This window comes from Bubalus kerabau, chromosome 5, assembly GCF_029407905.1.
Source record: "Bubalus kerabau isolate K-KA32 ecotype Philippines breed swamp buffalo chromosome 5, PCC_UOA_SB_1v2, whole genome shotgun sequence".
In the NCBI taxonomy this organism is placed as follows: Eukaryota; Metazoa; Chordata; class Mammalia; order Artiodactyla; family Bovidae; genus Bubalus; species Bubalus kerabau.
Window position 1 is genome coordinate 59287333 of NC_073628.1, and position 12095 is coordinate 59299427.

General features: G+C 38.8%; 1 protein-coding gene across 4 annotated transcripts in view; it reads left to right on the top strand.

Moving 5' to 3' along the window:
* CR2 (complement C3d receptor 2) overlaps positions 1-12095 on the top strand; it is a 47264-nt gene that overhangs the window by 14670 nt on the left and 20499 nt on the right. For 3 of the 4 annotated variants that reach the window (XM_055581815.1, XM_055581816.1, XM_055581817.1), the window contains exons 4-16: positions 266-351; positions 1824-2222; positions 3837-4013; positions 4096-4198; positions 4816-4901; positions 5995-6384; positions 7999-8187; positions 8276-8375; positions 8591-8673; positions 9370-9777; positions 11217-11393; positions 11481-11571; positions 11849-11925. In XM_055581815.1, the coding sequence (XP_055437790.1) occupies positions 266-351; positions 1824-2222; positions 3837-4013; positions 4096-4198; positions 4816-4901; positions 5995-6384; positions 7999-8187; positions 8276-8375; positions 8591-8673; positions 9370-9777; positions 11217-11393; positions 11481-11571; positions 11849-11925 (2366 nt within the window). The remainder of the gene's footprint in view (positions 1-265; positions 352-1823; positions 2223-3836; positions 4014-4095; positions 4199-4815; positions 4902-5994; positions 6385-7998; positions 8188-8275; positions 8376-8590; positions 8674-9369; positions 9778-11216; positions 11394-11480; positions 11572-11848; positions 11926-12095) is intronic. The other variant, XM_055581819.1, reaches the window with a different exon arrangement.

The window sequence follows — 12095 nt, forward strand, 5'->3', positions numbered from 1 at the left end:
CTGTTAAGGATGACCCACTAGAGTGGATCCCTAGAAGAGAAAAAATTTGCGCTACTGCTCTTCCAATTTTAAATCTTCAGTGTTCGTGACCAGGAGGTCAAATTTCATTTGTCTTTAGGTTGTTGAATCTTATGTATGTGTCCATAATCTTTCACCATTACTTTCACCATGATATTCTATTCTTTGCCATTCTTTCAGTGGAAAAAGTTCTAAGCTTTTCTAAAATGTCCAGCTGGGAGATGATCACTCATCTCTTTATCTTTAGATATCGACTCATTGGTGACACATCTGCTACATGTCTTATCTCAGACAATACAGTAACCTGGGATAAGGACCTACCCCTTTGTGAATGTGAGTAGAATTTTTGTTCTCGTCCCCCTCTAGAGGGAAAGTGGACATCTACATATCAAAATAAGTATCCAGGAAGGTTGCACTTGTTCTGAGCAGATCTGAACACAAATCTGTGATTTATTTTCTTCCATGCCCCTGATCCCACTACCCTTTCTTTTGCTTACCATACCTTGATGGTAAGTTAGTTCACAATGAATAACTGCTCAAGTCTAAAATATGCCACAAGACTCCATTCTGCCAGCTTAAATCCAAGCAGAATGTATGGCACTCTAAGTACCTTTTGTAAGAGTTTATCTGTACTCTGGGTGTGAGGACTGGTGACTAAGTCATATTTAGGGGGTTTTATTAGGCCAGTTCCATGTATCTTCCTACCTTGATACTTTCCATTTAGAACCATCTTTGAGATGAGCTTACAGAATTTCAGCAATATGGGTTAATTGTAGGTGAAGTGGAAGTTTGGTTTGCAAGAATTAAGACAAAATTCCCAGAAGATATAACATTTATTTTTAAATTTCTTTCCTTTTTATTTTAACTGGAGGCAAATTACTTTACAATATTGTGGTGGTTTTTGCCATACATTGACATGAATCAGCCATGGGTGTACATGTGTTCCCCATCCTGAACCCCCATCCCACTCCCTCCCCATCCCATCCCTCAGGGTCATCCCAGTGCACCAGCCCTCTCTCATGCATTGAACCTGGACTGGCAATCTGTTTCACATATGATAATATACATGTTTCAATGCTATTCTCTCAGATCATCCTACCCTCGCCTTCTCCCACAGATTCCAAAAGACTGTTCTATACATCTGTGTCTCTTTTTCTGTCTCGCATATAGGGTCATCGTTACCATCTTTCTAAATTCTATATATATGCATTAGTATACTGTATTGGTGTTTTTCTTTCTGGCTTACTTCACTCTGTATAATAGGCTCCAGTTTCATCCACCTCATTAGAACTGATTCAAATGTATTCTTTTTAATGGCTGAGTAATACTCCATTGTGTATATGTACCACTGCTTTCTTATCCATTCATCTGCTGATGGACATCTAGGTTGCTTCCATGTCCTGCCTATTATAAACAGTGCTGCGATGAACATTGGGGTACATGTGTCTCTTTCAATTCTGGTTTCCTCAGTGTGTATGCCCAGCAGTGGGATTGCTGGGTCATATAGCAGTTCTATTTCCAGTTTTTTAAGGAATCTCCACACTGTTCTCCATAGTGGCTGTACTAGTTTGCATTCCCACCAACAGTATAAGAGGGTTCCCTTTTCTCCACACCCTCTCCAGCATTTATTGTTTGTAGACTGTTTGAAAGCAGCCATTCTGACCGGTGTAAAATGGTACGTCATTGTGGTTTTGATTTGCATTTCTCTGATAATGAGTGATGTTGAGGATCTTTTCATGTGTTTGTTACAGAAGATATAACATTTAAATACCTTCTCTCTTTTCCTATCTACCACACCGCCAAAGCTATTCCTTGTGAGCCACCCCCAGCCATCTCTAATGGAGACTTTCAGAGCAGCAATAGAGACTACTTTTACTATGGAACGGTGGTTACTTATCAGTGCCATGTTGGACAGAATGGGAAAAAGCTGTTTGACCTCTTGGGTGAGAAGTCAATATATTGCACCAGCAAAGACAATCAAGTTGGCATCTGGAACAGCCCTCCCCCTCAGTGTATTCCTGTAGTCAAATGCCCAATTCCAGAAGTTGAAAATGGAGCTATGGAATCTGGATTTAGGCGTTCATTTTCTTTAAATGATTCTGTGATGTTTAAGTGTAAGCCTGGCTTTACCATGAAAGGCAGCAACACAGTATGGTGCCAACCAAACAGCAAATGGAATCCTCCACTGCCAAAGTGCTTCAAGGGTGAGTTGGGCTGCAACTTTGGGGATCTAGAAATAAAATGAGATTTTGGGAGAGATAGATGTAGGATACCTACGAGAAGAGGATGATAAAGACAGTGTATGTTGTTGGATATCCTGGTTAAAGAATTTAAAAGTAGCTAGGCAAAGATTCATAAATTTTCTAAAATATATTTATTATAATACCACATACATACAGGTATACAAAAGCTTTTCTACTATGCTTGATAAAGGCTTGAGAAAGAACAGCAGCAATAACAACAAAAAAGAGACGGAGAAATTGGAAAACATAAACTAAGTGAAATGGGAGCACTGAATATGAAATAGAAAAAGTGCAACAAACTAGATAAGAGATCATCATATAGTCCAGTTGCTTTTAAACATATCTGCTCATTAGAAACACACCTGGAGCTCTGGAGAGAAAAGTAGCAATACCTGGACATTTTTATTTATCAAAAATAATCTAAAATAATTCTGCTATGTATCTGGATTTTAAAAAGTAAATTCAAGTTTTTATATTAAATAGTAGTCTTAGTGATATAGAATTCTGTTATTTTCTGTTGACCAATCATGATACAGTGGTATTAAGTGAATAATAGTTGCATAATCACAATAGTAAAAGATGTTTATCAGTTTTCACAATCAATAGATAGACACAAACGAAAAGATAATTATAATTTTATAATGGAAACATGATTAACCTAACAATATAAAATAATTACATATGATTTGGGGGGTTAAATAGGGTGATGTGTTAAGTGGGAAAAAAATTTAAAAGTAAACTTTGAAAGTAGTATATAAATGTTGAAGAGATGAGAAATTTACTATATTCTGGGACAGAGCTAGATATACATTAATTTAGGGGAAATCAGAAGACACACACACACACACACACACAAAGCAGATAGTACCAGAGCCAATGATCAAAGATTTTTATATGATTAAAATTGTATGTAGTTAGATTTTGTTTAAATGAGGATAAAATTAACTCTTAATCCCATTAGTCAGGCCAGTGGGGAAAATTGACCGATCAGAATTTGATTCAAATTACTATACGCTTTATACATTCTTCTATTGAAAAATGTAGCCTTTATGGAATAAGGTTAGAATTAAGATTGAGTCACTTCCCCCATTTCCCCTCTTTCTCCTACTTTTATTGAGAAATGCCCAACTTACTAAAAATCTGGCACCATTGGGAGCTCCTTCCCCAAGACTTAGACACTTCATCAGTGGTGTGGGGACCAGGAAGAAAGGGGATATTTCAGTGGATTAAAAAAAAAAAAAAAAAAGAAAAGGCATTATAATAGTTTGGTTCCCTTGGCTACAGTATTAGTGAGAGGATATCCATTTAAATAAAACAGGAAAATGATGAGGAGGGGTCATAGTTCCTGGTATAGATGAAGATACAGAGGCGATAGATGCAAAGTTCATCATGTCTAAAATATGTAACATATAGTAGCCCCACTCTGTCTCACCCAAAAGAGTGTTTGCCTTACACTTAGGAGGGCTGACATGACCACCTTCATCCAACTCCTGCCAACCCTAAATTGGCTTAGGTTGTAGAGAAGAAAGTTCTTATTTTAGAAATAACAGGCCTCCGGTCCTGTTCTCTTCTCAGGGTGTCTACCACCTCCACATACCCACCATGGTAATTATAACCAACTGGATGAGGAATTCTTTGCAGTTGGACAGGAAGTGTCCTACAGCTGTGAGCCTGGCTACACTCTCATTGGAACTAACCCTATACAATGTACATCCTTGGGAACTTGGAGCCATCTAGCACCCAAATGTGAAGGTGCATAAAGGTCTATTTCATCTCAAGGAAACTCAGTTGTTTCCTGACTCCTCATGTGCCAGCCTTGTTTCTTTTTTCCTAGTGAAATCATGTGATGACATTCCAAACCAACTTCTCAATGGTCGTGTGGTAGCTCCTCCTAATCTCCAGCTTGGGGCAGAGGTTTCATTTGTTTGTGATAAAGGGTGAGTGCAAAGTGATCCATAGCTAGTCATTGCCAAGTGTGATCTTTAAAGACAGTTACATTTCTTTGCCTCTGATTTTCTGTCTCCTTTTCTTTACCTTTTATGATTAAGAATTCTGTTATTAAAAGAATCCCATTTATTTTCTCCAAATGTGTTCATGGTCAGCCAAAGTTGGGAATTGTCCTCTCATCTTTTGCAAAAGCAATGATTAGGCTCAGAAGTTAAGGTTTCTTTTATGGAGACTGAATGGATGTTGAGGGTTCAGTAAGAGGGGCTCTTTGAAGTAAGCTTAGGAAACAAAGTCTTTGATGTTTTCTTCACTAGGAACTAAGGTTGTTTCCTTCTCATGGTCAAGAAAATCTTAACATTTGGATGCTGAAGATTAAAGCAAGAACTCAAGGAAAGAACAGACCATCAGGACTATTTGCTCTGTGTTTTTAGCTGGTCTGAAGTCTTCATATAACTTAGCTAATTCGCAATCTTGGACTTTTTCCTTAGGGAAAATTCTTATGAAAATAGACCCCATTAATCCCACACTCTTGAAAGAAGTGTTTAGTTTCCATGTAACGGAGAACTGGTTTGTTCTGGTGATAATTTGCTGCCCCTTATTGTTTAAGGTACCGGTTAAATGGCCAGTCTTCTAGTCAGTGTGTCTCAGAAGGAATGAGAGTTTTCTGGAGTAATAAATTTCCTGTCTGTGAACGTGAGTAGAAAGCAAAAATAATCAAGTATGGATTGTGCCTCTTGATTTTTGGTGTGTTCTCATGCATTTATCAATTATAAAATCTATCAACATGTATGCTTTGAACATATACATGCCACTCTTCTGTATGTTTTAGAATGCAGGCCAAAACTAACTTTATTCAATTGACTACAAATGGTGTTGAGTATTCTATGTGTATAAGGATAAAGGCTCTCAAAAGTTACTCCAGATGAAAATGAATAGCACTGATGCACTGACATGGTTATGCCACTTCCTCATCTGATGAGCAAATCTTGGAGCTAAATGGAAATCATCCAGAAGTTTCAGAGGTTGGCAGTTTTTTCTTTATTCTGAGACTCACTCAGGAAAAGTGTACATATACTAACACAGCTATAAACAATTAATATTCTTCATGCCCATTAGGACAAGTAAATAAAAGATATTATTTGAAACCATTTCCTGTGGCTTCTTCAAAGGAGACAAGCATTAAAAGAAGACAATTGACTTGCAGTGAGGACGCAGTATCTTTTGTAACAGGACAGAATGTGGTCTCTATACTTAATAGCCCCAGTTGTGCTTGAAATAGGTGTTGCATAATTAGCATGTTCCAGGTATTGTACTTGTCATTTTCAGCTACTTTCTTACTAGATTAGGAAACTGAGGCTTAAAGAGGGTGAGACTTGCCTAAGGTCACGCAGCTATTGAATGACTTTGGGGATTTGAAACCAGGCCTATTGAGCCCAAATTGTACACATGTAATTAGTATGTCATTAACATTATTTTCATGTACTATTTACCTTTTGTTTCATTATTAAAGTTGATTAGACACAGAACTATTCAATAAATTCTGTTTCATTGTTATTGTTTGGTCCTAATTGCTTTTTTTGCTGAAGATCAAGAAAAAGGTAAGAATTTAGCAGCATAGGGACAGCTCTTACTGAGCTGTCAGAGTGAGTATGAATAAGAAAGAAATTATACAAATTTCTAAGCTATTTCTGAAACAGTGACATGACCTATATTTGGATCTTTTATCTAAATTTGAATCTTATTTTCATGATCATTGTGACCACATATTTTCTTTCCTACTTTGCAGGGATTTTTTGTGACCCCCCTCCTTCTATCAAAAATGGACGCAGTAGTTATTATTCTGGTCCTGTAGCGCTTAATTCTGTGGTGACCTATACATGTCAGAGTGCCTTCCGCCTCATTGGAGAAAGACGTCTTTTTTGTATAAGTAAAGACAATGTGAATGGAATCTGGGATAAAGCTCCTCCTATCTGTGAATATTATGATAGAAATTCTGTTTGCTCTGAACCCATAGTACCAGGGGGATATCGAAGTAAAACATCTAGACCACCATTCAGACACGGTGATGCTGTGACATTTTCCTGTAATGCCAATTTCACCATGAAAGGAAACAAAACCGTTTGGTGCCAAGCGAATAGAAGGTGGGGTCCGACACCATTACCAACCTGTGAGAGTGGTGAGTAGAATGAAAATAAAACTGAACCAGGAGCTTGGTCCCTTCCATTTCTGTGCAGGTTAAGTTTGGGATCATTCTGAAGGAAGAACAGTGTGAATGTGTAAATGTTAAGGGTGGAGGGAGGAAGCAAGGGAAAGGGTGAAAATGACAGTTTCCTATTTTTTTTTCCTTAGTTGTAGAAGGATATAAATGTTCATTCATCAATAGAGCAAATAATTTTAAAATATAATGGGAAAATCTAACTGAACACACCTAATATTTGAATGGAATATCTCACAATGATAGAGGCCAGAGTTAGTCTGGACTGTGGAAAGTGGATAGTTTAAACTGTCTATCTAGGGTATTGTCAAATGAAAAGAAATGTGGGCTCCTAAAGCAAAAACACACCAAATGGATTTAAAATTTATCTATAAGAGCTGTTAATGTAGTACGGCAGAAATGATTTGCCATTCCCTTTGACCTCTATAAATACTTTCTGAGTGATCCACACTATATTCCAAACTCATCTCCTAAGCCATAACATCTCAAATCAAGTTACTTTGAAAATGGACATGAGTTTGAGCAAACTCCAGGAGATAGTGAAGGACAGGGAAGTCTGGTATGCTGCAGTCCATTGGGTTGCAAAAAGTTGGACATGACTTAGCGACTGAACAACAACTTTGAGAATAGGAACTACTGTAAGTTCCTTTTCTTTGTATTTTGTTTGACTTACGTTGCTTGAACTCTAAATCTGAATTTCAGTTATGTAATTATGGGATCTGGCAATATTTGTCAAAAATTGTACTATCAAAATAATCAAAATATGATTCTATCTATAAAATCTTGGAGGCATTCTGAAGATAGTCACAAATGAGGTGACCATGGAAAACAATTGTGTGTGTATTTGATAGTCACTCAATCATGTCTGGCTCTTTGAGACCCAAAGATTGGAGTCTGCCAAGCTCTTTTGTCCATGGAATTCTCCAGGTGAGAATACTAGAATGAGTTGCCATTCCCTTCTCCATGCGATATTCCTGACCTAGGGATGGAACCCAAGTCTCCTGCATTGCAGGCAGATTCTTTACCATCTGAGCCATCAGGGAAGCCTGAAAAACAATTAAGTCTTTATAAAGACTTAAATAGGCCTCTATGTATTGACATGGAAAGATATAGATTATTAAACAAATAAAGCAAGGCATTGAACAATATGTATTGAGCATCACACACAGGAAAAATGTGTGTATATATATCACATATGGGATAAAAGCAAACTATATTACTGATATCTGGCAGGATAATCTTATAAATAAGAGCATGCTACTTTTGGAGCATAGAATAGGCTTAAGGGTAGAATGAGAGTATGAGTGAAAAATGGACTTTATTTTTTGGTAATTGAAGGTTTTCACATGGCAAATATAATTCATAAAGTATAACTAAAAGATAATGTACTATTTGTAGTATAAAATGGATATAATTAAACCACACCTGTTTAATCTTTAAAAGACTGAGTTGAATATTAATAATGACTGTTTGCCATAGATCATGTATCATTTAATTGGATGTATATACTAAATCAAAATATAGACTGTGAAGGAACTGTTATCTGATGACCTTTTTCCTAATGTGTGTGTAAAGATATGCCCCTGGAGTGTCCTTCACTTCCCACAATTGCCAATGGGCATCACACAGGGGAGAGTGTTGGCTCCTTTGCTCCAGGATTGACTGTGACCTACAGTTGTGAACCTGGTTATTTACTTCTTGGAGAAAACACCATTCACTGTTTGTCTTCGGGAGACTGGAGTGCTGTTGCTCCCACATGTAAAGGTACTCTAAATTGACAATCATCTGTGTTAAGAATTTGGGCTATTATGTTACTTGCCATATTTTGCTTATCTTTGGCTTGCTTTCTTAGAGGCACAGTGTGAACCTCCACGACCATTTCTCAATGGGCAGATAAAGAGGCCCACTAGTTTTGGGGTTGGTGCAACTGTGAACTTTTCCTGTAATGAAGGGTGAGTGTCCAGAGGCCCAATGCGGTTTCATTCATTTGACTTATGTGTGCATGGTGTGAACTGTGAAACTATGAGGGTCGATGGACAACTTGAGGTTGTGAGATAATGCTGATAAAAAGAAGTTAGTGCCTCCAAATTTAGTGAATTTATCTTGGATTTTTAATAGAGGCTTTCATTCTGCCTAATCATTCTGAATGACCTCCCTTTGTCTCCAGGTATCGGTTACAAGGACCACTTTCTAGTCAGTGTGTAATTTTTGGACAGCGTACTTTTTGGACCAGGATGCCAGCATGTGAAGGTAAGTTAGGCAACTGTAGTTTGTAACTTGCTCCTTGGCCAGAGGTTCAGCAAGACACTGCCTTCTCAGCTTAACTGAAAGTTTTGTGCCTAGTTGTTGCTACACAGGATCTTATAGAACAAAGATCTCCTCTAGAGATCTTTGTCTTTTCATACTGTTCACGGGGTTCTCAAGGTAGGAGTACTGAAGTAGTTTGCCATTTCCTTCTCCAGTGGATCACATTTTTTCAGAACTCTCCACCATAACTGTTCATCTTGGGTGGCCCTGCACAGCATGGCTCAAAGTTTCACTGACTTGCACAGGCTGTGAAGAGATCTTTAGATTTTAAGGGATATATTCTTCACTGAAGCATCCTTGTATTATCTCTTTATCCTTTGCTTACTCAGGTAAAATAGGGTTCCTGAGCATTTCTTTCTCTGAAAGCTATGTACAATTGCCATCCAGGCCATGCACATAATGGAGATTATATACTTGGTAAAAGAAATAAAAGGATCAGCAAAGTAGATACATTCAGGAACAAAATTTTAGATCATACTTTCTGAATTATTTTGCTATAGCTGCTTTGACAGATTCATCACAGATTCCAACACTATTGTCCCTGAACCCAGGATGTGAGAATGGCATCTAGAAACACCGGAGACATTCTTTGTTGATAGTACAGCTGTAATCTTGTCAACTATCTCTCTAATTTTCTAGAAATTCTTTGCCCATCACCTCCTCCTATACTCAATGGAAGACGTACAGGCACCTCTTCAGTGATCTTTCGATATGGAAGCACAGTCAGTTACACCTGTGACCCGGGCCCAGAGAAAGGAGTGAACTTCATCCTCGTTGGGGAGAGAACTATCCGTTGTACCACCGATAGTCAGAAGACTGGGACCTGGAGCGGACCTGCCCCACGCTGTGAACTTTCTGTTTCTGAGGTTTTGTGTCCACCTCCTCAGATTCCAAGAGGCCAAATATCATCTGGGCAGAGAGATCAATATTCCTATAATGACACTGTGGTATTTGCTTGCATGTTTGGCTTTACCATGAAGGGTAGCAGGGCAGTCCGATGTAATGCCCAAGGCACATGGGAACCATCAGTACCAGTCTGTGAAAAGGGTGGGTATTCCAATGTTCAGAATAAATGCTACTGACTCCTTCTTTAGAAACATTAGAGAAGGTGTTATGGACTTCAGCAGGACCTTTTCCAGCTTCCAGTTCCCTCAGTTATACCAAGTATCAGTTTAGTTCAGTCACTCAGTCATTTTCGACTCTTTGTGACCCCCATGGACTGCATCACATCAGGCCTCCCTGTCCATCACCAACTCCCAGAGCTTGCTCAAACTCAGGTCCATCGAGTCAGAGATGACATCCATCCATCTCATCCTCTGTCATCCCCTTCTTCTGTCTTCAATCTTTCTCAGCATCAGGGTCTTTTCCAATGAGTTAGCTGTTCACATCAGGTGGCCACAGTATTGGAGCTTCAGCATCAGTCCTTCCAATGAACATTCAGGGCTGATTTCCTTTAGGATTGACTGGTTGGATCTCCTTGCAGTTCAATGGATTCTCAAAAATCTTCTCCAACACCACAGTGCAAAGGCATCAATTCTTTGGTGCTCAGCTTTATTTATGGTCTGACTCTCACATCCATATGTGACTACTGGAAAAACCATAGCTTTGACTATACAGACCTTTGTTGGCAAAGTAATGTCTCTGATTTTTAATATGCTGTCTAGGTAGGTCATAGGTTTTCTTTCAAGGAGCAAGTGTCTTTTAATTACATGGCTGCAGTCACCATCTGCAGCAATTTTGGAGTCCAAGAAAATAAAGTCTGCCACTGTTTCCATTGTTTCCCCATCCTTGGGTTGGGATCTTCCCACCTTGCAGGCAGATTCTTTACCATCTGAACCACCAGGGAAGCCCAAGAATACTGAAGTGGGTAGCCCATCCCTTCTCCAGGGAATCTTCCCAACCCAGAGATTGAACTGGGTTCTCCTGTATTGCAGGTGGATTCTTTACCAGCTGAGCTTTCAGGGAAGCCCACCCACATCAAATATAGTGAATATAAGTTATTTTCTTTCTTCATAAGCCTTTTAAAACACTACCATTCATTTTGTGGAAGTATCCTTGGAGGAAAAACATTAGGGATCACTAAATTGTCCCTTTCTTTAAAGTAAAAAAACAAACAAACAAAAAAAAACTGGAGAAAATGTTTGCTTGTTTTAACAGTGATTTCTTAAAAGAGACTTCAGCAAAATCCCACCCTATAGATAGATCAGAATCTCCCATTAGAAGCATACAAGAGGGTTCCTTAAAACAGGAAGAGACAGCAAATGAGTTGGAGCACTCAGTTGGAATGGAAAACAATCTACAGCAGTCTAAATGCAGGAAAAAAAAAAAAAGATAACCACTGACCTAAAATTACCCAAAACTGGGCTGCAAGATTACGGCTGTACTGTACAACTGCCACCAGAATGGCAGTGTAGCATTGGTATCAATATCTTTGGCTCAGTTTTTTCTGTTGTTTACATAAGAAAAATTATCTGCCTTTCTTTTAGATTGTCAAGCCCCTCCTAAAATCCTCAATGGGCAAAAGGAAGACAGACACAGGGTTCGCTTTGACCCTGGGACATCCATAAAATACAGCTGTGACCCTGGCTATGAGCTGGTGGGAGAAGAATCCATACGTTGTACCCCTGATGGAGTGTGGATGCCTACTGCTCCCACATGCAAAGGTGCCAGGCTCTGAATTTTGATTTTTTTTGTTTTTTGGTTTTGAAATGGCCTTCAGTTGATTTCTCATTCTCCTTTTTTTTTCTTAGTGGCAGAATGTGAACCTGTTGGAAAGCAAGTCTTTAAAAAACCCAAGAACCAATTTATTAGACCAGATGTTAACTCTTCTTGTGATGAAGGGTAAGTGAGGACTATCTCAGACTACAGTAGGTACACTGCAAGCCCTGTGTTAAGAGTTTATCTCAAAGACCTTCTTCATGGGTTTGTGGACATGCTGATCACTCTGTTTTTCCATTAATGCAAACTATGCTGTTCAGTGGATGGGTTGTGCTCCTGGTGGCTACATTTTTGTTCCTATAGTTGCCTGTCCTGAAAGTAATATGTGCTATTGAGCCAATAGCTTTTGCTTAGGCTAATGGTCCACAGATGACAAAATGTCATGACTCTTTGTCCCTAGGTACCGACTGGGTGAAAGTGTTTATCAGCAGTGTCAAGGCACAATTCCTTGGTTTATGGAAATTCGTCTTTGTAAAGGTGAGTAGAAAAATAACAGAGGCTCTAGAATAAAGTGAGATCAATGAATATGAATAACAGAGGATCTAGCTTCCTGTGGTGGCTCAGATGGTAAAACGTCTGTCTACAATGCAGGAGACCTGGGTTTGATCCCTGGGTCAGGAAGATCCCCTGGAGAAGGAAATGGCAAT